At 44.8% G+C, this 25,203-nt stretch overlaps 1 protein-coding gene across 2 annotated transcripts in view; it reads right to left on the reverse strand.

Moving 5' to 3' along the window:
- Window positions 1-25,203, reverse strand: part of CUNH8orf34 (chromosome unknown C8orf34 homolog) — a 351,910-nt gene that overhangs the window by 33,867 nt on the left and 292,840 nt on the right. For both annotated transcript variants that reach the window (XM_088471481.1, XM_088471480.1), the window contains exon 12: window positions 19,323-19,828. In XM_088471481.1, the coding sequence (XP_088327607.1) occupies window positions 19,323-19,828 (506 nt within the window). The remainder of the gene's footprint in view (window positions 1-19,322; window positions 19,829-25,203) is intronic.

Genomic DNA, 25,203 nt, shown 5'->3' on the forward strand with positions numbered 1-25,203 from the left:
ACATATTATTTGATACTACTGCTGTATACATAATAATGGCACTACTGCTACTGTTGCATATGAATGTTGCATATAAAGCAACAATAAATATTAAAGCTTATACCCCTTTCAGACAGAGAAAAGAACCCGGTAATTTTCCGGCTCTTGCCGGGTCGACCCGGGTTTTTTTTCTGTTTGAAAGGGTCAACACGGGACCTAATTCCCGGTACTTCGACCCAGGTATTTACCAGGGTTTTTCCCGGGTCTTACACGGGTTGGCGGCTGTCTGAAAGGCGCCGACCCGGGTTTTTCAACTCCGGGCATAGTAAACAGCGCTTATTGGCTGAGATGGCGGTGCACAGGCTGATTGGCTGAGCGGCTGGGTCTCCCTGATTGGCTGAGCGGGCGGGGCAGTGGCGCTGGCGTCTGATGTCACAATTGTGCTGCAGAAAAGGAGAGAGAGAGAGAAGCATGGCACACTGGAAGGATGAGGAGATCCGTGAGCTGCTGGCAGTCAGAGCGGAGGAGGAGATCCGCAAACAGATCAGTGGCACAGTGAAGGATGCGATAGTCTACACAAACATAGCTAAGATCCTCACCTCAAGGGCCATTGTGCGGACCCAGCAGCAGGGAGTGAACAAACTGAAAGCTCTACGCAAATACTATAACAAAGTCCACGACCATAACAGGCGGAAAAGTGGTGCTGCCAGAATGCAATGAGTTTACTACGATCAGTGTAATGAAGTCTTTGGCAATTCTGCACTGGTTAATCCCATTGCCATATCATCGTCTAGTTGTGCATCTTCACGAAGTGTTACCCCGGAGAACAGCCAATCCTGCCCAATGACACCACCAATACTCTTTGATGACATCACAGAGATAAGTGACACAGATCCAATGGCTGCCACGGGGGTCCCAGACACCAATACACTTGAGGGTGTGGTTGAGGCGAGTGGAAGCAGTACGAGTGGGACGCCAACTCCTGCACAGACTGAGACTCCGACATTGCACAGGAACAGTAAGTTACTATACACCCACCACTATTTTTGGGATGTTAACATTGTCCTGTATAGACTTGTCATTATAGTATGACTATGCTGATTTTACTATGCTGAAATCTAAACTCAATGTATCTGTTGCAATGTGAAGCTAGTGTGCAGTAGGCCGCAAGCACATATATGTTTACATTACGGCATTGAATTCATTTGTAAATGTGTTTTTCCTTTTCTTCTATTCCTAGTCAGGGAGTGAACAAACTGAAAGCTCTACGCAAATACTATAACAAAGTCCACGACCATAACAGGCTGAAAAGTGGTGCTGCCAGAATGCAATGGGTTTACTACGATCAGTGTAATGAAGTCTTTGGCAATTCTGCACTGGTTAATCCCATTGCCATATCATCGTCTAGTTGTGCATCTTCACGAAGTGTTACCCCGGAGAACAGCCAATCCTGCCCAATGACACCACCAATACTCTTTGATGACATCACAGAGATAAGTGACACAGATCCAATGGCTGCCACGGGGGTCCCAGACACCAATACACTTGAGGGTGTGATTGAGGCGAGTGGAAGCAGTACGAGTGGGACGCCAACTCCTGCACAGACTGAGACTCCGACATTGCACAGGAACAGTAAGTTACTATACACCCACCACTATTTTTGGGATGTTAACATTGTCCTGTATAGACTTGTCATTATAGTATGACTATGCTGATTTTACTATGCTGAAATCTAAACTCAATGTATCTGTTGCAATGTGAAGCTAGTGTGCAGTAGGCCGCAAGCACATATATGTTTACATTACGGCATTGAATTCATTTGTAAATGTGTTTTTCCTTTTCTTCTATTCCTAGTCTTTGAAGTACCAGAGCGGAAGAAAAAAACTTCCAAGATGGAGCTAGCAACGCGCACAATGACCAGAATCCTGGTAAATCGGCGGCGAGATTCTGATGCTGAATTCCGGGCACAGGAGGATGCCCGACTCCAGCGCTTCTTTAACAATGAAAGAGAGTTACAGAATTCATTTGTCAGTCAGCTTGTTGGTCTACACAAACGAATTTCATGTGAAAACAGAGAGACACAGATGTCCTTCCTTAACGGTCTAGTGTCTAGGTTACACACTCCACAACCTTATGTAATGTATCCTCCTCAGTACTCTGAGGGTCCTGTTAGAAATTACCAACAGCATAGCAGAGGGCTACCATTTCTGCAAAGTAACCCCTCCAATCCACCTCATGCTACTCCACATTACACAGTGCATAGTTATCCAGATGGCACAGGGAATAGTAATCCACATGTCACTGTACAGAGCAGTCCACATGCCAATACCAGTCCAGAGGGCACAGTGCCTAGCACTCCACATATCACTGTGCATAATAGTCCTGACGGCACAGGAAATACTAATCAATATGGCACTGTGCATACTTGTGCATATGGCACGGGGATTAATACACAGGATGGCAGAGTGCATAGTTATTCAGATGGCACTCATCATAACACTCCACTTAGCACTATTGTCAGCACTGCCTACAGACAGTTGTAGACTAGTATGATGTTTTACATGTTTTCTGTCTACTTTATATTTCTTTTTTGTTGAAGCTTGTTGTTTTTGACAATATTGTTTATCCTGCCGTTAACAGGCCTGGCAAGAGCTTAGGGCAATGTGTGGGTGCCCTTTAAGTCAGCTACGTGTATATATGGGGGTGTACATAATTTAGAATGTACACACATTGCCTCCATTTCTTTTGTATTTAAAAATTTGTATACTGCACTTAACCAGGGTCGCCTACCCTCCCGATTCGGGCGGGAGCCTCCCGATAAACGGGTGCAGCTCCCGCCCCCCCGGAAAGGCAGGCAAGCCTCCCGCCTGCCGCCGATCCCCCGACCCCCCCTCCGAATTACCTGACGCGATTCGCATCATTTTGGCCCCGCCCCCTGCTTTGCAATGCCTATTTTTCCTGCATTGTGTAGCGGGGGCGGGGCTAAAATGACGCGATCGCGTGGCCCCGCCCCCTGTCACGCCCGCAAACTGACCTCATCTCGTTTGGATCCGCCCCCTTTTGCCGGCCACGCCCCCTGTTCCCTCCCGGAAGGAGCAGCCAGATTGTCGGCAAGTATGCACTTAACAGGCCGCTGTATTACAAAATGTATACTGTATATGTGTTGTTTCTAAGGCTGGCCCTGACACACAGTTCTAATAGTTGGGGTGCCTCCCCTATTATATTTTTCAGTTCCATGACAGCACAACCTATTTTTCTATTGTCTTTATATATATATTTATATATTTAAATTGTTCAATGCATTAAGGCCATGTTGTTAATGGCTAATGCATATTTGTTGAAAAATAAAAGAAGCACTTTAAAAAAATTTAATACAGCAGGTGTTACATGTGACATAACATGTACATAACATGAGGCTTTCAAATAAAAAAATTTGATTGCAAAACAAGACTTGTGTCGTCTATACTATGTCATTGTATGTATGCAGTGAGCAGACACCACCCACTTTTCATGACCTCATCTCTGTGTGCCATAAAAGCAGTCCATTTATTATGACACACTGTATATTGCAGGGATAATCTGGGTTCTGTGTGAAAGGGGTTTACCCGGGAATTTCCCGGGAATTACGTGCTGTGTGAAAGGGGGTTAGGAGCAAATTCCCGGGTCCTTCCCGGGTTGAACGATACGGGAAAAACCCAGGTTTTGGGGATTTTTCTGTCTGAAAGTGGTATAATGGTTTTTTTTAGGTTTTCCGGGCCACACATGAGTCCCTTAAAAATCTAGTAGGTTGTTCACCAATGGCATAATTATTATCTTACAAAAGACCAGGAATGATGATGTTCGTCCATGTAAGATGACGTTTTGCCTCGTTCTGAGTTCCGTTTTTTTGGAGGGAAAAATCCGAACTCCACGTGCAAACTCGAACCTATCCGAGCCTGCACATCCCTAATTTCAACAAGCATTCACAACTTGTTCTGGTGGTGACTGGCTAAAGTGAATGAGGATCACTTCTCCTCTGTCACATTAGACTTTCAAAGATGCTAGCCACTCTCATGGGAATAAGCTCTATAAAGTCAGGTGCTTTTCTAGCTGGTATGGGTTGGGTATGGAATGCTGGCGCTCGGGATACCGGCAGTCAAATTCCTGATGCTGACATCCCAACAGTGTTAGGATAGCGATACCTGTCGGTAGGTATCCTGACCACCCCCTCTCCCTACCCCTAACCCTCCATCTCCGGTGCCTTAACCCAACCTCCCTCCCTAGTGCCTAAACCAAAGCTCCCCCTCCTCGCACCTAAACCTAAGCCTCCCCCCATAGTGCATTGATGCGGCCAGGGAGGGATAAGAAGATCCCTCTCCGCTAATGCTCTCTTTGTAGGGACAGAGAGGCTAATGTCATCTTCAGAAAAGTGAAGCATTGCAGTCCCCATTGATAATTATGGGGGCTGCGGTTTGCAGTGTTAGTTTGACTAACATGGGAGATAATGATGATATCGCCTGGGGGGGGGGGAAATACAGTGATAAATAGGCCCCTTATTTTATCAAACCTAAAATATTTCTTTATGACTTGCACTTAAACGGACCAACCAATAGAAAGTGTTACAAATGTCAAATGTACTACCTGTATCATATGAAACATCCTCCCCTGTAGAGAAATGACCTTTACAGTCAAAGGTCACTGACTCGGATAAATAAAAGGATGGGACTCTGGGTCTGATTCAGAGCCGGATGCTCTGACAGAGCGCTCACTCTGAATCAGGGCCGGCCGTCCGGTTTTTCAGAACGGCCTCCTGGCCGCTTGCATAGCTGTGAGTGACCACCCACAACTATAGCGAGCGGCCATGATGATGGTCGCGATGGTCAAGACCATCGCGACCATCGGGCTTGCGACGAGACCCTTGCGGTAGGGTCTCGTTGCCGCAAGCCCAAGAGTGCTTTCAGCTCAAACAGAGCCGAAAGCACTCCCACTGACATCACTTGTGATATCAGTGGGGCCGGCCCCAGACGGTAGGCATTCCCATGGGAACACCTCCGTCTGGCCAGCCACTCCCCCATCCCACCCTCCAAAGGGGGCGTGCTATCACTCAACATCGACAGCACGCCCCCTTTGGTACGAGACCCGGAGCGACGGTTTGCCCATCGCTATCCGGGTCTCGTGCATGCGCACGACGGAGCCGGCTCCGTCGAGCGCATGTGCACTGGGCCACCATCGACCCGCTTGCAAGCGCATATCGCTCGCGAGCGGGTCTGAATCAGGCCCTCTGGGCATGATTTAGAGATGTATGCTATGCCGATATTTCCGCAATTCAGTGATTATTGGTAAACAGCACATACGTCTGTGATCCCGTACGCAGTGAAAGTGACTCTGACGACTCCGTTTTTCGCGCCCATTCTACGTAAGTAGCCATAGGGTTACTTAGAATTGCAACATTTGCATATTTTCGCACAGCAGTTGCGAATGAGATCATTGCTGCAATGGTGGCATTAGCGCACCTCTCTAAATCATGCACTCAGACAGGTAACATCTTACAGTCCACAAGTTACACAATTGTGTCTCTGTAGTGTTTTACGACATTTGCATGTGTGTGTTCTCCCTAATCTTTCATCCAGATCTTGGCATATTCTTAAAAAAAATAATTACATTCATTTTATCTCAGCTGGAAGGCGCGTGGGAGTTTATCCATGGATTCCAGATTTCCAACCACTAGCTAACATGATATCTGCATTTTTATGCAAATCAAAACATCAAACATCTATTTGTTGCTTCCTGCAATCAACTCCTATGTGTTGTTAGATGGTCACCAAGATACTGTTGACCGTTTTGCTTTTTTACTCCGTTTACTGAATAATTGTTGCAACATGGACAAAATATGTAGGACGCAGAGGTCTGAGTTGCTGCAGTTCGTCAGCAGGTCACTAACTAAGAAAAAAGGGGAGATAATCTATAAGGTAATCTACAGGACAGACAAGTAGGTTTTAGGTTTGTATTCATCAGAGCCAGTAACATGAGTAGGGCGACTAATTTGAATTTCTCTTGAATTATCCAGTTTCTGTAAATACGAAATGCATTTTCAACTGTACACTGTATATAGTATCTGTACCCCGTGTCAGTTTTGTCTGTTGTTTTTTTTATAGCATTATTTGTACTATTACAAAGCATAACTCTTCACACTTCAGACTTCTTTCAGGGCTCATTTACACCAATCCAATGTTAATGCACTTTTCATCTGCTAATAAATACCTGAAAAGCACATAAAAAGGGATTGAATGGTTGTTAATGGGCTGGTTCCCACCATGTTTGCATGCTTTTAGAATGTGGCAGGGCCATACTTCAATGCGTTACTACGCGGTCAATTTATAATATAAACATAGCTAACACGTAAATGAATAGTTAATAGTGCATGTGTAAATATGACACGAGCTTTACACAGAGCTTTAAATGTCAGACAGTGGGTAGGTCACAGGAAACACTTGCTGATGATGAATAATGCCAAGAGAGATGTCAGAAAAGACAGAGTAGGGTCAGTCTTACACTACAGGCAAATCTGTGGTGAAACCACACGCTGCTCCCCGGCAATAATGGCTGGCAGTAGTAATAGGAAAAGTACCACTCGCCAAGCCAGTCCCAGTCCCCAATTCATGATCCCTAGAGGCACCACTTGCTGAAAGCGGGACAGCAGCCCTCACAGAATACTAACCACGGCAGAGGAGGGATCTCACCCCACTGAGGAGGCATCAGCTCTACCACTATGCGTCAGGTGGCAGCCTATGCACAGCTTGTGCAACTGTCACCCCCTCTTTTGTCCTGCACCAATTTTGCCACTGTGACTGATGCGGCCACAACATTGGTCCTACAGCTGCTGCAATCTCCATGGCTTTAATGCATAATGTGTTGCTCATCCTGCTTCTGGATGCTTTTCCAAGACTCGGATAAGGCTTATAACCTAATTATGAAAAAAATAAGATTGGCAGTGGAGGGGAGGCAATAATGTTGTGCGTAGCGGTAGCCTGACACCTGAATCCGCTCCCTATTGGCAAATACCCCAAATGTACATTCTAAGAAGCTCAGAGCTAGAGTATATATAGGTATTAAAAGAGCAAAAACACAAAATAAGAACAGAAACCCTATCACAAAAGAGCATAACTATAACTAGCTGTAATCATCACTGCATAAGAGCATATACCTAGAAAAGCAAGCAAAAACATTTCTTAACATCTCTGATTGCTTCAGGACTATAAACCACACACATAAGGCCAGTTTCACACCTACCGGTTTTGGCCGTCCGGCCAAGAAACAGGCAGAAGCCGGACGGTGTTTTCAGGCACTCAGTGCCTTTCACAAGCTGCGGCTTTGAGCCGCTTTTAATGTTTTTTTTTTTTTACTTATCTACTGGGCATGCGCAGCAGCAGCTGCACAAGCCGGCCGGTGTGTATGTAAGGAAACATTGTTTCCTATAAACCACTGGCATGAAGGGACGGCACAGGCATGGCACGGCAGCAGTCGTTCTCAGTGGCTATATCCGGCTGTTACACGGCAACCGTGCCGTGCCCGGGCTGCCCGGTCAAAACCGGCAAGTGTGAAGCTGGCCTATGAGACATAAACAAACAACAAGAGCAGAAACCTCACGGTAAAAAAAAAACCACAAAAAAGAACTATAATCATGGCATAAGAGCATAAACATAGAAAAGTAACAGAGCCTATGCACAAAAGAGCTAAATATAAACCTATAAAACAGCCCATATTCCCGCCAGCTAGGCTACCTCTTCTCTGCAGATACAGTACTAGAATCAGGTAATTCTACCCACAGGACCCACAACTGACTGAAAGCACGCTGTTAGCTGTTATGGCACGGGAACACCTCTATCTATACAAAAACAGTACCAGAATTCTGTACTCAGGGTGTTATTCTGCAAGGATCACAATTGCAAAGCTGCACGCAAGCTATAGATATATGATGTATGCACGCAGACAGCTTTGCAATTACGTCCTTGCTATTATACAAATGCAGCAGGAGGTGTATAACACCCCCTGCTGCATTTGCGATCCTAGCACTGCGACTGAGGTCCTACCTCCAACCTGATGTTTTACTGCACATGTGACTGCAGCCATCTTTACTGTGTAGAAAGACATGGTGGGAAACAGAAGTCTCCTACTTAAATCCTATGAGAGACCTGGTGTATACCTGTCTATAAAGCGGTTACAGCATCCCTGCACTGCTACCCATTTGCAGCATAAACTAACTGGCTGGTGAGCTGTATAGAACCCCACTCCATTCCATTACCAATGTGCCTAACCCTAAGTCACCCGAGGGGCTGACTTAGGGTTAGGCACTCCCCCACCCCCAGGATGGTTAGGCTAGGGGAAGGGGGGGGTTAGGCACCCCCCCTGGAGACTTAGGTTTAGGCACTTACAGGGGGGGTTAGGGTTAGGCACTTGGGGGAAAGGTTAGGGTTAGGCAACCCTAAGGGAGGGATAGGGTTAGGGGGGGGCAAGGTTAGTCAATACTTACCTGTCGGGATCTTCACTGCCATCTTCCAGGGTCGGTATTTAATACCGATCCCTTTTTTTTTCATACCAAAATGCATTTAAATGTAATGTATTAAAAATACAATTTAAGACAGGTCAAAAACAATAAGTTCTGCTGCACACTACAGTGTGAAGGAGCCACTAAGGCAAATATTTTATAACTGATAAATTCAATAAATAGCAAATGTTACAAAAAAAGTCCCTTATGGTGCATACACACGATCAGATTTTTTCTTCAGATATGGACGATAACGATTTAAAAATCGTTCAGTCGTTCATATCTGAAGGAAAATCGTTCATATCTGACATGCCTGAACGATGGACGATCAACGATGCGCGTTCCCGTTTGTCAGATAACGATATCTGACATCTGATGGGTTTGCAGTCAGACTTGGACGATTCCATTCATTTTAATGCAGTCAAAAATCGTTCAATCGTTCAAATCGTTCAAATCGTTCAAAACTTTGGTCAAATCGTTCAAATCGTTCAGATCGTTTAATCGTTCAATCGTTCATCTGACAAATCTGACAAGTCTGACAAATCTGACCGTGTGTACGCTCCATTAGGCTGGACTTTAAAATACAGTTACATTATTTATTTTATCATTTTAGTTTTGTTTCCATTTTCTTTTTTGCCATGTGGCAACACAAACAGGTATAACTACCAGATATGTCGCATCCAATAAGTTGCCCCCTGCACAAACTGAGTAGATAATTTCACTCCAAGCAGGCTGACCTGGTGGAAATGCTTTCGCGATGTAATCACATGAGGCAAGACAAGTGCTGCTCTCCAGCTGGGCTGTGTGCAGCCATCATGCACTGTGTTCGGGGGAAACCTGCAGCCTGAAGCTGTGTGTGTCAGTGAAGGATATCTGTGCTGACATCCTAGAGCAGCCCAAAGGAGAAAAGGTCTATTCTGCTTTAATCATATATAACATTTCTAAGTTTATTGCATCTGTTTTATGACACAGCAAAGGTTATTTACAGCCCCCATTAGCTCAACTGCCACCTGACTGCATACAAAGCAATTGGAGTGTGCCCACAATAATGGTGACTTCTGCTATCGTGCAAAATAGTGTCACGTATTCTTATAAAGAGCCTGGTGGGATGGGAGTGCTTGTAACTAAATACTAGCTAGTGGCTGGTAGTTTATCACTTTCCAGAGCTTAGTACATCTCTCTGTGGGCTCCATTTATATTACCATTATTTTTAGTAAAATACAGTGAAAAAGGGTATTTTCACACCCTTTTCAAATTATTTTAGTTTCACCTAAAGTTACTAAAGGGCAGTTGGAGTAGAATTCGTAAAGTTCTACTCCAACCCCTAATTATCACTTATTTTTAGTAATCAGATCGCATTTGCCATCATTGTAATGGGAAATGCGATCTGCCTGTTAGTTACTAAAAATAAATTATGAAAAAAATACCGGGGGAAGCCCTGTGATAATAATGCCACCTGGAGGGTCCCCAGTTACCGGACTCCTGCTCCGCTCTAACAGGCAGAGCAGAGCCCGCAGCTGGCCCCAGTGATCAGCTGTGTGGTTTAAACAGACCAGACGCTGATCTCTGCTAAAAAAATAAAATAGAGTCCAGGGACCGGAGATCGGTGCTCCGGTGATGTCCTCCCTCCGGTCAGCTGGTCTCCCTTTCTACACTGGGACCCGGTCATCAGGTCAAACAAACAATACCGTGACAAGTGTGCGGAGGGGATTCGCAGGGACAGAGGCCCTGATTCAGAGCCGGACGCTCTGACAGAGCGCTCGCTCTGAATCAGGGCCGTCCCTCTGTTTTTTTTGAGAGGCCTCCTGGCCGCTCGCATAGCTGTGGGTGACCACACACAGCTATAGCGAGCGGCCAAAAAGATGGTCGCGATGGTCAGGGTAGGGTCTCGTCTGCCGCAAGCCCTGTAGTGCTTTCGGCTCTATCAGAGCCAAAAGCATCCCACTGACATCACTTATGATGTCAGTGGGGCCGGCCCCAGACGGTAGGCGTTCCCATGGGAAAACCTCCGTCTGGCCAGCCACGCCCCTGGCATGCCCACCAAAGGGGGCGTGCTGTCACTCACCATTGACAGCATGCCTCCTTTGTAGCGAGACCTGGAGCGACGGCTTGGCCATCGCTATACGGGTCTCGCACATGCGCATGACGGAGCCGGCTCCCTCGTGCGCATGCGCACTGGGCCAACATCGACCCGCTTGCGAGCGCTCAGCGCTCGAGAGCGGGTCTGAATTAGACCCAAGGCTTTATCGCAAGCTCTGTCACTAAAATGGATTTTTAGTGAATCCCTGTGATATTGGCTGTGGTGTAGATATGTGGTTCAGATGAGAAATGTTTGATTATGGTCATGGAATTATCATCACTAGACTTCATTGTGGTTTGAAGTTTGCAGCTCATAATCGCAGTACGCTGTTCACCAGTGGTGTTTGATATTCCTGTTTCACCACTCAGTGGGGCTGTTTCAGGTTTGAACGGAATTGCAAAGCTGCGCGCTTTGCAATTCCATCATTGTAAATATGCAAATATACCAGGAGGTGTATGACACCCCCTGCTGCATTTGCGTTCCCAGCACTGCAACTGAGGTTGCAGGCTGGGATCACCATCGCGATAATGGGCGATCGATGGTCACGATGGTGGTCAACACCGGGCAGCTGAGTAAGCCTCAGTTTACCCAGCCTGGCCGGCTTGCGAGGCCAGAAAACTGCACCTTGCCACTCCATGAAAATGAACGGTGCCCATCCCCACACCGCCCCTTAAATGCCTCTGCCTGTCAATCAGACAGAGGCACAGTAGGGGCTTCGTGCGATTACGCAGGACTCATTCTGCACACTCGCAGATTCTGTCCTGCGCATGCACAGATTCCGATAATCGTGAATCTGCGTTCAGTGCTGAATCAACCCCAATGTTCACTGTTCACATTAAAGTGAGAATGTTTCCTTTTTTTTAAAAAACTACTGTACAGTATATGAATAAAAATAACATGCAAACACCTAAATCAGCAATTTGTAATCCCAGTATTTATTTGGACAGTAAGTGTGTGTGTGTGTGTGTGTGTGTGTGTGTGTGTGTGTGTGTGTGTGTGTGTGTGTGTGTGTGTGTGTGTAAAAAAGGGTGAAGACAAAATGGTGCCGTTTAAATGAGACCAAAAACTGAGAAAAAAAATTGCGCATACAGATGTGTCCCTACTCGTGTTTGCAGCAGTCGCATCAAGCAGCCCCTCTTGGCCTGATCTCGAGCTAGTGCCAGGAGTTTTTTTTGCCGAATATGCGTCTATGTCACAATGCGCTGCGACTAGGACGCTCCAGGAGATTCTGCTGATTAATTTAACATAACACCCATTCTCTACTCCCTCCACTGGCTGCCTGTAATATGGTGAATCATTTTCACGATTGGCTTACTGCTTTCAAGGCCCTACACATGACCAGGGACCAAGGTACTTACTGTCCCACTCGATTACTGTGATCTGTTGACGAAGGACTATTAACAGCACCTAGAATCTCCTGGAATTCATTTGGGGGTCAAGCTTTCAGATTTGTGGCTCCAACTCTATGGAACTCATTTCCCTGCATGGTTCGAGAAGCCTCCACTCTGACTCAAGTCTTACCTGTTCACCCAAGCATTTCACTAATGTCCCTTGTTAAGCTTGTTTTGTATTTTGTGCTGTAAGGGCAAATATAAAGCACTTTGGGTCCTATTAGGAGAAAAGTGCTATATAAATAGCATTATTATTTTTATTCATTTGATATGTGACACTTGTACATCTGTGTGCGACTTACAGTGGTGCTTTAAAGTTTGTGAACCCTTCAGAATTTTCTATATTTCTGCTGAAATTTGGCCTAAAACAGTGTTGGCTAACCTTGATACTCCAGCTGTTGTGGAACTATATATCCCAGCATGCCCTGCCACAGTTTTAGCATGCCCTAATAGCAAAACTGTAGCAGTGCATGCTGGGTTATGTAGTTCCATAACAGCTGGAGTGTCAAGGTTAGCTAACACTGGCCTAAAACTACCTCAGATTTTCACACAAGTCCTAAAAGTAGATAAAGCGAATAAAATCAAACAAATGAAACAAAAAATTAGACATGCTCATTTTTTTTATTGAGGAAATGATACAATATCACATATCTGTGAGTGTCAAAAGTATGTGAACCTTTGCATTCAGTATCTGGTATGATCCCCTTGTGCAGCAATAACTGCTTCTAAACATTTCTGGTAATTGTTGATTAGTTCTGAACATCGGCTTGGAGGAATTTTACCCCATTCCGCAGTACAAAACAGCTTGAACTCTGTTATTTTGGTTGGGTTTCTTCCCATTAACTGCTCGCTTCAGGTCCCACCAGAACATTTTGATTGTCAGGACTTTGACTTGGTCATTCCAAAACTTTTAATTTATTCTTCTTTAACCATTCTTTGGTTGAATGATTTGTGTGCTTTGGGTCGTTGTCTTGCTGCATGACCCACATTCTCTTAAGATGCAGCTCATGGATAGATGTCCTCACATTTTCCTTTAGAATATTCTGATATAATTCATAATTCATTGTCCTATCAATGATGGCAAGTCGTCTTGGGCCAGATGCAGCAAAACAGGCCTAAACCATGATACAATCACCACCATGTTTTACAGATGGTGTGAAGTTTTTATGCTGGAATGCAGTGTTCTCTATTCTCCAAACATAATGCTTCTCATTTAAACCAAAAAGCTCTATTTTGGACTCATCTGTCCACAAAACATTGTTCCAATAGTCTTCTGGCTTGTCCAGGTGATCTTTAGCAAACTGCAGACGGGCAGCAATGTTCTTTTTCGAGAGCAGCGGATTTCTTCTTACAATCCTGCCATGCACACCATTGCTGTCCAGTGTCATCCTGATGGTAGACTCATGAACAATAGCTAATGTGAGAAAGGCCTTAAGTTGCCTAGAGGTTACCTTGGTTTTCCTTTGTGACCTTGCAAACTATTAGATGCCTTGCTCTTGGGTGTGATCTTTGTTGGTCGACCACTCCTGGGGAGGGTAATAATGGTCTGGAATTTCCTCCATTTGTATACAGTCTGTCTGACTGTTGATTGGTGGAGTCCAAACTCTTTAGAGATGGTTTTGTAACCTTTTCCAGCCTGATGAGCATCATCAACTCTTCTTCTGAGGTCCTCCAGAAATTTCCTGTTTTCATGGCATGATACACTTCCACAAACATGCGTTGTGAACATCAGACTTTGAGCCTGATTCAGCAAGGATCGCAATTGCAAAGCTGCACGCAGGCAGCTTTGCAATTGCGATCCTAGCAATAATGCAAATGCAGCAGGAGGTGTATGACACCCCTTAGATGCCTCTGCCTGTCAATCAGGCAGAGGCATTCAAGGGCTTGCGTGCGTCTTAGCAGGACCCATTCTGCACACTCGCAGAATGGGTCAATTCCCAATAATCGGGAATCTGCATTTAGCAGTACACTTGCGTGCACTGCTGAATCAGGCCCTTTGCTAGATCCCTGTTCTTTTAAAAAGACAGGTTGTCCACTCTCACCTGATTGTCATCCCATCGAATGGATTGAAAATACCTGACTCTAATTTCACCTTCAAATTATCTGCTAAGCCTAAAGGTTCACATACTTTTGCCACTCACAGATATGTGATATTGGATCATTTTCCTTAAAAAAAATAAAATGAGCATGTCTAATATTTCTTCTCATTTGTTTGATTTTTTTTATCTACTTTTAGGACTTGTGTGGAAATCTGAGGTAGTTTTAGGCCAAATTTCAGCAAAAATATAGAAAATTTTGAAGGGTTCACAAACTTTCAAGTACCACTGTAGTCTCTAAATCAGCATGGAAATTACTACGATGCAGCAGCCACAGCTTTTTTTCACGCCAAGTTACGTCTACAGTCTGAGTCGCACACAGATATAGAAGTGTCACATATCAAATTATTCAGCAGAGTTTCTTGGTGCGTCCTAGGTGCATTTTCTGCAAAAGAAGATGCCCAACGCTAGCAGATCTGCACTGCAGCAGACAGCTAACTCACGCCAGGCATATCACGCTGCATGGAGTATCGATAGATGAGCAGGGACACATCTGTGTAAACGTGAAAAAAGGTGAACAAAATAAATACATCAGAACCTCAGTAACCTCATGAGGTATAAACCCATATAAAGAAGTGCACAATGTGCCTTTAAAATGTTTCATGCTTAGCAAAGAACAAATCCAAAAAATGAAGTACTTGTGAAATAATCACAGAGGTGACAAAAGTGTCTGTGTGCTCAAAAAATTCCTGTTTCATTGCTCATCAACAACCATTAGCAGCAACTTCTCATTACTTACGCTTGCGCAGCTGAAAACATGGGGTAAAAAAATATGCCATGTAGTGAAATACGTTTTAACACAATTTTGTTTACAGCAAACAGCAATAATAAATCTGCGTACAGTAACAATAAAATCAAATTGCTTATATGGATTAAGGAATTCATCCAAACGTGACCAGAAAGGAAAAAGAGCCCCAAATGGAATCAGCTCCAACACGTTTCGTCCTTCACATGAAATTCTGTACTTCATCAGGGAGATGGATTAATATTTCTATTTCACCATTCAATGTTCACATTAATATTAGTGTTTTTAATTTTTTTTAAAACACTACTGTATATGAATAAAAATAATATTCAAACACCTAAAAAAGCAAGCTGTAATCCCAGTACTTGACACCAGGCACTCAACGGCAATGTATATTTATATGTATGTGTACATATTTCTGTAACGCAAAAGAAACAAACAATGGGGCACAAATCAATTAGTGAAAAAATGTTTTGAACTCTTAGTTTTACTGAAGGTTTAAAAACACGCGTATCAGTTAATGTCACATAAAACAATGACTTTTGTGAGTGTTTTGCGAATCCGTTAATTAAAATCTCTTGCTGCCTAATGGTGTTTCACCAGGAAAATTCATTCCAAGACATATATAGAAATCCCAACCTGAAAGGTGAAACAGAAATCTCAAACGCCACTAGTGAATGCTGTACGGCCTCCATGAGCTGCAAACTTTAAACCACCATAATGATAATGACAATAATGATAATTTTGTGTATAACATCATATTTTGAATCAGTTCACAATTGTAGAGCATTTCTAATCTGAAGTATATATTTATACCACAGCTCTGGAGTCACAGTTTTAGATCTCATAAGAGATGTATCTGGCCTACTAAAAGCTACTATACTAATACTACTATAACTATATTGCATCTCCACTTGCATGTGCTTGCCAGATACTATTTGAATAATATTTTAATTAATAAAAATACATTGAAAGTATTGAAAGGGGGTCAATCCAATTGCACGCGATGTACTCGTGGGTGAAAGTCATCACGTCATTTGTCGCACCTTATGGCAGCCCGAATTTGCATTAAAGTGCTCGCAGCCACATAGGGCTCCAAGCAAAATTATGTGAATTCAGGCTCGGAGCGGGGGCGGGCCGCGAAGGGTGCAAGGTGCCGGTCCGTTGCCAGTGTTTTAACGCCTTTGCAACGGCAATTCTCACCCTTTGCATGTAATTGGATTGACCCCAAGGTATACTACTTGCAATTGAAAACTGTCAAATACATACATTTTTACTCAAGCGTGTTAAAGACCGTTCACGCATGTGCAACCCAACTAGAGACATGTGCACCAGATTAACTGCTTGCAAAATGGTTCAAACATTGATTAAATTCACTCAAACAGAAAGGTAGCTGAAGGCAGCATATGCCTGATGCTACATAAGACTCTGTATATGGGGGTTAGAGAAGCTCATTGGGTTTTCATGTCAATCTGCCTTATGATTGACAGGCCTAGGCTGGTTAAAACAGCCTATCACAGATTTGGTGGGGAGGGCTTAGCTCACATACTTAAAGAAGGGGAAGCAGTTTCTACTTCCTCTTTGTGACTTGCAAATTCCCACCCGTCCCTACCCAATTGTTGATGCATTGTTTTTGTTATTTATCTTCTTTCAGCTATATTGTGAGGCGGAAAAGCATTGCTTCTCAGTGGCCCAACAGGGCGCAAGTGGTAGTTGCGGGGCGCCTGCCTTTCCCAGGGCAAGTTGTCTCTGCCCTTAAGGGGGGACCTGGGCTTCTTCCTAGAGGTGGGGCTCAGTAGTACTAAGCCAAATGAAAGGGGTGTAGCCTATCGTAGCTCAGGTTGCGTCAGAGGCCTTCAGGTAGCCTCATTCATAGTTTATTCGTGGGCTAGAGCTCGGAAAGCAATGCTTTTCATTCGCCACCAAAGAGATTTGTATTTAATAAATATTTGTTCAATTTTGATTCCACTTCAGTTGTCCGTGTCTTCATTAAGGTCAGTTAAGACAATAACATCTGTGTAAGGATCTAACGCCTCAGGGCATAGAGGGCTTATTGAAACTGAGTTTCTCGAATTTAGATACTATTTTGTAATTAATCCAGAATTTGAAAAATTCTGCCAAAAGTTTCTCTACTGATGATAATAGGCCAAAGTTGATTGATACGGGATGTGGTTAATATCCCGACAAAATTCTGGAATCCCGACATGACTAGGGATACAGACGCCGGAATCCCGACATGACTGGGGATGCCGACGACGGAATCCCGGCAGCCGGCACCCCAATCGTAAGGACACAGAGGCTAGGTAAGTATCAGCCGTGAGGGGGGAGGGTTAGGTTTAGGCTCCCCCAGGCGGACTTAGGGTTAGGTACCCCTCAGGAAGGGTTAAGCTGCAGGGAGGGGGGTGTAGGGACCACCAGGGGGAGGTTAGGCACCCCCAGGGGATGGTTAGATTTAGGGTGCGGTGAGGGGGGGTTAGGGTTAGGCACCACCGGGGGGAGGAGAGGGTTAGGGTTACTACACTTACCTGCCCTTGTTGGGATCTTTCCTCACCGGGCTTCCGGCGTCGGTATTTTACCCGGCGGCTATTCAGCCACCGAGATATCATACCCATCCCGATTGATACAATTAATTTCATTGGCACAAAATAGTTTATTCATAGACCACAAAGGTTTAATATGCAAACAGCCAATAAGAGTACCTTTCTAAAGCTGGGTACACACCATACAATATGTCATACACATCGTGTAGTGTGTGCACCCAATCTATTGTTCCTGGCCGTCGTTGGTGAATCGTTCCATTGCATGTGCTACACGTCCAATGGGACGATTCATTGAACGATGCCGTGTATTTACATGCAGCATGTAATGATACATTGCTCCATTGTATGGTGTATCGTGCACTGTGTATGGTGTGCGCTATGTATCTAGGTGCAAAGCTTCTTATTTAGCTGCCTATGGTAACTTTATGCGACAGCTGTGATATTTGTCATCACTTTAAGGACTAATTATATCATGTCCAAAAAAACTATTAAAACATACAATAAAGCATGTCCAACCCATAACATTTTCATTTCAGAAATTCTCCTCTGTACAGCATGAATATGAAGTCAGTATGTTTAAATGATCTTTTTCAGTATAAATGTACAAACAGTGTATAAACTATGCATGGTTCTCAGCTTTCCTTTTTATCGTGTACCTTAAATGGGCACTGGAGAGAAAATAGAATATATATTTATATATATAGTGGTCTTTAATCAATGTCACAAATTTGAAGTGTTGATTTATCATTTGTTCACGATTTTTGAATTAACAATATTGTGTGTATTCAGGTTCACTGTATTTCTGCATAACGTAAGACCCACCTAATACCGCTACAGCTAAGACCCACCTGATAATAGGCCTGATTCAGAGATGGACACTAATGCGATTTTAACGCAGATTGAGCGATTGTTTGCCATTGCGTATGCATAAAAGCCAAACTGTGCGTGTGCAGCAATTGCACTGCGACTGCAGACGCACAAAGGAATCCATCGCAAAGTGAGTGACAGGCTGTCAGTTGTTTGAGGTGGTAACGGGCAGTAGTCAGAAAAACACAGGCGTGTCAGTCCGTTAAAACGCCGTTACATGGATCGTGCATAAATTAACCGTTGCGTGTGCATACGGAGCATGAGAGCTCCCGGGTCTGCGGTTGGTCAGACCTGCCGCAAAGGCAAGATGGCCACCAATGTACGTTGATGGTACCGATATATTTGCAGATATGTGTCATCGCATGAAGGTAAGAAGGTAGCAGTGGGCGTGTTTATACTCAGGTGATCAAACATTAGCATATATTCGCTGCTGTGTTGCGTACAAAAATGCAGCTATGATCGCATTAACGTCCATCTCTGAATCAGGCCCAGTATCTCTTGCTTTATCAGTGAAATAGCTGAATACGTACTAGGAGCTAAACCAAATGAGCTAATTGGTGATAATGCAGCTATGTATTATATGCAGCACAAGGGCAAACAATAAAAGTAGTTAAGTCACTGAGCTGACAATGGCAGTGCAGCTGTCGTACATTAGGCTTAATATCACAGCTCATCGATTGGATCATTATTTGGCTGCTGGTAAACTGATCTGCAGGATGCATGTTATCAGCCTTTGGAAGAGGGTGTATCAAACCTTCTAAAGAAGACAGGTGGAAAAGTTGTCCCTAGTAATCAATCAGCTTCTAGTTATTATTTCACAGAATGTTAGCTAAAAGCTGATTGGTTGCAATTACCAACTTCTCCGCCTTAGAAGGTTTGCCAGATCTCCCCGCCCAAAGTGTATGGCCATCCCATGAGTCTCACTAATAGAGCTCAATTACACGAGAAGTGATACTGTCTCTCTGCCTCAGTCGATTAACAGCTAGAGTGGTCTACAGTATATTGTGCCTTCCTAATAAAGACCCTTACAACTCTTACCTTAACAATGAACGTAGCTTAAGCAAAATGCCTGTCACCTTCTTCAAAGTTGCTGGACTTACCTCTGTGACACTGTTTCGCTGAGATGGAATTGCCAGGGTGTCCGCAGCAATCTGAGCAGGGACTCCAGACAGCATACTAGTAGTAAATCCAATTTGACTTTTAACAGTTACAGATCTACTCCTTTGTCCAGGTGTGATTCCATCTTTGTTTCCCTGCTGACTTGGGGTGAGGGGTCGGGACGACATGCTGTTTGGAGTTACTGGTCTGCCCAGGGGAGTTACAGGTGTCTGAAGTTTACCTGTCTGCGAGTTAGGAGTCTGTGGCCTACTGTTGGGTGGATTTGAACCATGTGTTCGGCTGTTCGGTTGGGGAGGCGATTTGCTCCCTTTAAGGTGAAGCTGTAAGTTTGCTGCGGTTTGATTTGGCACTTGTGGTTTTGGATTCTGTATATTTGACACATGATAAGTTCCTTGATGATCACTTGTAACTGTTCCAGCTCCCAGTTGGCTTCCTGGACTCCGTGACATACTTGCTTCTGCCATAAGCGCCAAGTCTTTTTCAATATCTGCAACACCAAAATAAAAGATTTTATAGACGCAATGAAAATCCTTTGAAATATATTGTAAGAAGTTTACTATTTACGCATTTTATTCCTTTTGTGTTACATTTTAAATGTTGTATTTCCCGCAGAGCAAGACTTTGTAGTCTGTGCCACAAACCTCTAAAAACAAGTTAAACATGAACATTAGACTTTAAAAAGGCTAAAAGACACACATTCAGTCTATAACAGCAGTCCATATTAATTGATATCATATGACAATAAACAATACAGCACTTGGATAGAATTCTAAAGATATTTTCCAAACAATTGTTGCCAAGCTAATAGACTTTACAATCACACGACCAGGGCAATTAGAAACCTTCTCCATTGCGCAGCATGTTATAATTTTGTACACAGCAATATCTATGACAATTTATCAATAATGTTTATGGAAATGTCATGTATAGTAAAATTATTCCAGCTGTGTTCATTTTCTTTATATAGATTCAAATTAAATGGGGAAACAAAGTTTAGTGATCTTTGGGCCTGATTCAGAGCCGGACGCTATTTGTGCTCGCTCGTTCAGAAAAAGGGTCCGGCTATTTAAATTGAGTGCTCGCTCTTTGCGGTTTGTTGACGCCTCTATGTCTGAGCGAGCAAACGAAACATGCGCTCGCTATTTTGTAAAGACGCCCCCTGGCCGCTCGCATCCTACGTCATCTCCGCTATTTATTTGATTAATCGAGTACATCGAAAGGCATCTGAACTGCTCGCAGTGCTTGTGGTAGGATTTTCCTACCGCAATTATGCGAACAGTTCAGGCTAAGAAACAACCAAGTGACGTGGTCAATGACGCTGCTTTGTTAATTATGCACACCCTTAAAACGCCCGTTTTGACCCTTTGGCACGCCTGCGTTCGGCTCTCCACTCCCCGTTTTCAAGCACCTTCCCCTGTTACCACCCACAAACGCCTCTTCATGTCACTCAAATTAGCAGGCACTCGCTATTTGGCGAGCGCTCGATTTCCGATCGCACTGACTGGTTGGCGCATGCGCATTACGACCCATACGCATGCGCAGTTGTGCGAACATCGCTCGGAGCGAACGAGCGGCTCTGAATCAGGCCCTTAGGCCTTAAAATCAGACGTGCATATACAATGCCCATTTAAAGCTCTACACAGCTGGGACACCCCGAAAATAATGTAAGCATATAGAGGGTTGAGTTCCACCGCGTCACAACCTCTTGCTTCAGGTGATGGCGGGGCAGGTTCAAGAGTGTTTGCTGGCGCTCCAGTCTTCGGCACGCAGTCGCAGAATGGCGAAAGTGGCCTGAAATTTTTCGGGCCACCCAAAGCGTCTCCTGCACGCCCCTGTCGCTTTTCAGAAAATTCTGCACCACCAAGTTTATTGTGTGAGCAAAACATGGGACTGCTGGAATTTGCCCAGATGTAATGCCCGCACAATATTGGTGGCGTTGTCAGATATCACAAATCCCCAGGAGAGTCTAAGTGGGGTAAGCCACTGGGCGATGATTTCCCTCAGTTTCTCTAAGAGGTTGTCGGCGGTGTGCCTCTTACTGAAACCGGTGATACACAGCGTAACCTGCCTTGGAACGAGCTGGCGTTTCTGAGATGCTGCGACTGGTGACGCTGCTGCTGTTGCTGCGTAAGGTGATACATCTGCCCAGTGGGCTGTCACAGTCATATAGTCCTTAGTCTGCCCTGTTCCACTTGTCCACATGTCCGTGGTTAAGTGGACATTGGGTACAACGGCATTTTTCAGGACACTGAGGACACTTTTTCTGACGTTTCTGTACAGTCTCGGTATCGCCTGCCTAGTGAAGTGGAATCTAGACGGGATTTGGAACCGGGGACACACTACCTACAGCAATTGTCTAAATCCCACTGCACTAATGGCGGATACCGGACGCACGTCTAACACCAACATAGCAGTCAAGGCCTCAGTTATACGTTTTGCTTCAGGATGACTGCTGTCGTACTTCATCCTCCTCGCTAAGGACTGTTGGAGGGTCAATTGTTTAGTAAAAGTAGTGGTGTTCCTACTTCCTCTCTGGGATGATGAACAACTCCCAGCAGCAGCAACAGCAGCAGCGGCAGCAGGAGGCGTAGCAATGCAGGATCCTCCGGAGGAATCCGGGATAGGAGAGTCAGTCATGCCAGTGACATGGCCTGCAGGACTACTTCCGATCCTGACTAAGGAGGAAATTGACAAGGAGGGAGTTGACGGTGTGGTTTGCAGGTGCTTGGATACAACAGGACAACGGGATTTAGGTGTCCCTGGACTGCTTACGGTCTTAGCCAAAGTTTCTGAACTTGACAGTAACTTATTATGAACGCGCTGCAGGTGCCGTATAAGGGAGGATGTTCCTAGGTGGTTAACGTCCCTACCCCTACTTATTTCACCTTTACATATGGTACATATGGCAAGACAGTTGTTGTCCGGATTTGGATAGAAATATTGCCAGACCAAAGAGGTGGAATGTTTGGTCTTCTGCCCAGGCATGACCGTGATGGGCTTTTTCATCCCACGGACAACAACTGTCTCCCCCGGAGCCTGATTTAAACAAACCACATCACCATCAGAATCCTCCTCGCCAACTTCCTCCTCAGCGCCAGCTACACCAGTATCCTCATCCTGTTGTACTTCAACAGTGACATCTTCAATTTGCATATCAGCAAGTGGACTGTGGGTGCTCCTTTCAGCACTTGCAGGGGGCGTGCAAATGGTGGAAAGAGCCACCTCTTCCCGTCCAGTGCTGGGAAGGTCAGGCATCGCAACCACCACCACACTTGGACTCTCCTTGGGGATTTGTGATATCTTCTTAGAAAGCACAGTTCTTCGCTGTGCTTTTGCCAGCTTAACTCTTTTGATTTTTTTAGTGGGAGGAGGGCTTCCATCGTCATGTGAAGCTGAACCACTAGTCATGAACATACTAGGGATCGACCTTAGCCGTTCCTTGCCACTCCGTGTCGTAAATGGCATATTGGCAAGTTTACGTTTCTCTTCAGCTGATTTAAATGTTTTTTTCAAGGTCATTTTTCTGAACTTTGTCATTTGGGATTGTATGTGCCCTCTATTATGACATTGGGCATCGGCCTTGGCAGACGACGTTGATGGCATGTTATCGTCTATGTCATGACTAGTGGCAGCAGCTTCAGCACTAGGAGGAAGTGGTTCTTGATCTTTCTCTATTTTATTTTTATCGGAGAAAGTTTGGTCCTCCATTTATGTTATATCGATTTGATATATACGTGCGGCTAAACACAGAAAATATTTCTTTATTTTTGCTGGAGAGTAGTGCACTTTGTGGGTTACACCAGCCTTTAAGAAATGAGCCAGCCGGCTCTTTACTTATGGGACACAGGCGCACGCTTGGCGCTGCTCCTTTGTTGATGCACGTGCGGCTACTGCGCACACAATTCACAAACACAGAAAATATATATTTTTTTGGTTTGGACTGGAGTGTACTTTGGGGGTTACAGCACCCTTTAACGGTCAAGCCAGCCGGCCCTTTACTTATGACACAGGCGCACGCTTGGCACTACTTTGTTGATGCACGTGCGGCTACTGCGCACACAATTCACAAACACAGAAAATATATATTTTTTTGGTTTGGACTGGAGTGTACTTTGGGGGTTACAGCACCCTTTAATGGTCAAGCCAGCCGGCCCTTTACTTATGACACAGGCGCCCGCTTGGCACTACTTTGTTGATGCACGTGCGGCTACTGCGCACACAATTCACAAACACAGAAAATAATTTTTTTTTTGGTTTGGACTGGAGTGTACTTTGGGGGTTACAGCACCCTTTAACGGTCAAGCCAGCCGGCCCTTTACTTATGACACAGGCGCACGCTTGGCACTACTTTGTTGATGCACGTGCGGCTACTGCGCACACAATTCACAAACACAGAAAATTAATTTTTTTTTTGGTTTGGACTGGAGTGTACTTTGGGGGTTACAGCACCCTTTAACGGTCAAGCCAGCCGGCCCTTTACTTATGACACAGGCGCACGCTTGGCACTACTTTGTTGATGCACGTGCGGCTACTGCGCACACAATTCACAAACACAGAAAATATATTATTTTTTTAGCACTTGGGGGGAGCACCCCTGATGGACAGAGCACCCCCTGGACAACACTACAGCACCCCTTTAAGACTGGGACACTGCACAGGGCTTTGGAGTGGACACAGCCCCTATGGAGAACTGACTGCACAACACAGTCCAGCCAGCCCCTATGGACTTTGAAGTAGTGGACACAGCCCCTATTAACAACAGCAGCACAGCACAACACAGCCAGCCCCTATGGACTTTGAAGTAGTGGACAACAGCAGCACTACACTACACTACACTACACAGCCCAGCCAGCCCTAACTCCCACCCTCCCTCTTCACTGTCCACAGCCGAGTGAGAAAATGGCGCCGACGCGGGTACCTTATATAGGATCCAAAACCCGCGAGACTCGGAAGGCGGGATGATGACGTTTTGCCTCGATTTCAGATCCGAGTCAGGCGGGAAAAGTCGAGCCTGACTCGGATCTACCTCGGATGGGGGGGGGCTCGGGGGGGTTCGGATTTCAGAAATCCGAACCCGCTCACCCCTAGTTTAAAATGAAGTGTGTTGTTCTCCAGTAAGGAGTCATGCAGGTTGATAAATAAAAGATAAATGTTGATGTCTGCACAAACAACTATTTTAATAGCAAATCCACCAACCCAAAGTATCAGAATGGATCCTCCTTCTGCAGATGCTTTTCTGAAATTCTATGCTTCAGACTTGTAGGGGTATATTTACTTTCAGTTTTCGGAGTTTGCTGAATATCAGGTGGTCCATTTTGGCAGAGCCATAACTAGACATTTGGTGCCCTGTGCCAGAAATCACATTGGTGCCCCGCCCCCCCATACTTTAATTAGGGTCAGTCCAAAAAAAGGAGTGTGGTCTCATGGGGAAAGGGAGAGCCACACAATAGTACCCCCAATTCGCACATTACAAGATACTGTAGTGCCCCTTATTCACAATACATCACACAGTAGTGTCCCTTTTCATGTTACACCACACATGTAGTACCCATTAAACACCTTACGCCACACACTAGTGCCTCTTATTGACATTACACCACAGTAGTACCCCTTATACATATTACGCCACACAATATTGCCCTTTACACATTATGCCACACAGTAATACCCCTTACACATTATGCCACACAGTTACAGAGGTGTGTGGTTAGAGGTTGCAAGGGTGGAAGTTACAGGGTGCAGTATGTCACTTCTATGGGGAGCAGATGAAGAGGGTGCAGTCACAATGTGTAGTAGGGACAGTTGCACTGTGCAGGGGTGCAAGTTCCAGGGATGGCAGTTACTGGGTCTAGGAGATTTAGA

The sequence above is a fragment of the Taudactylus pleione genome, unplaced genomic scaffold, assembly GCF_031769625.1.
Source record: "Taudactylus pleione unplaced genomic scaffold, aTauple2 ptg000114l, whole genome shotgun sequence".
NCBI classification, from domain to species: domain Eukaryota; kingdom Metazoa; phylum Chordata; class Amphibia; order Anura; family Myobatrachidae; genus Taudactylus; species Taudactylus pleione.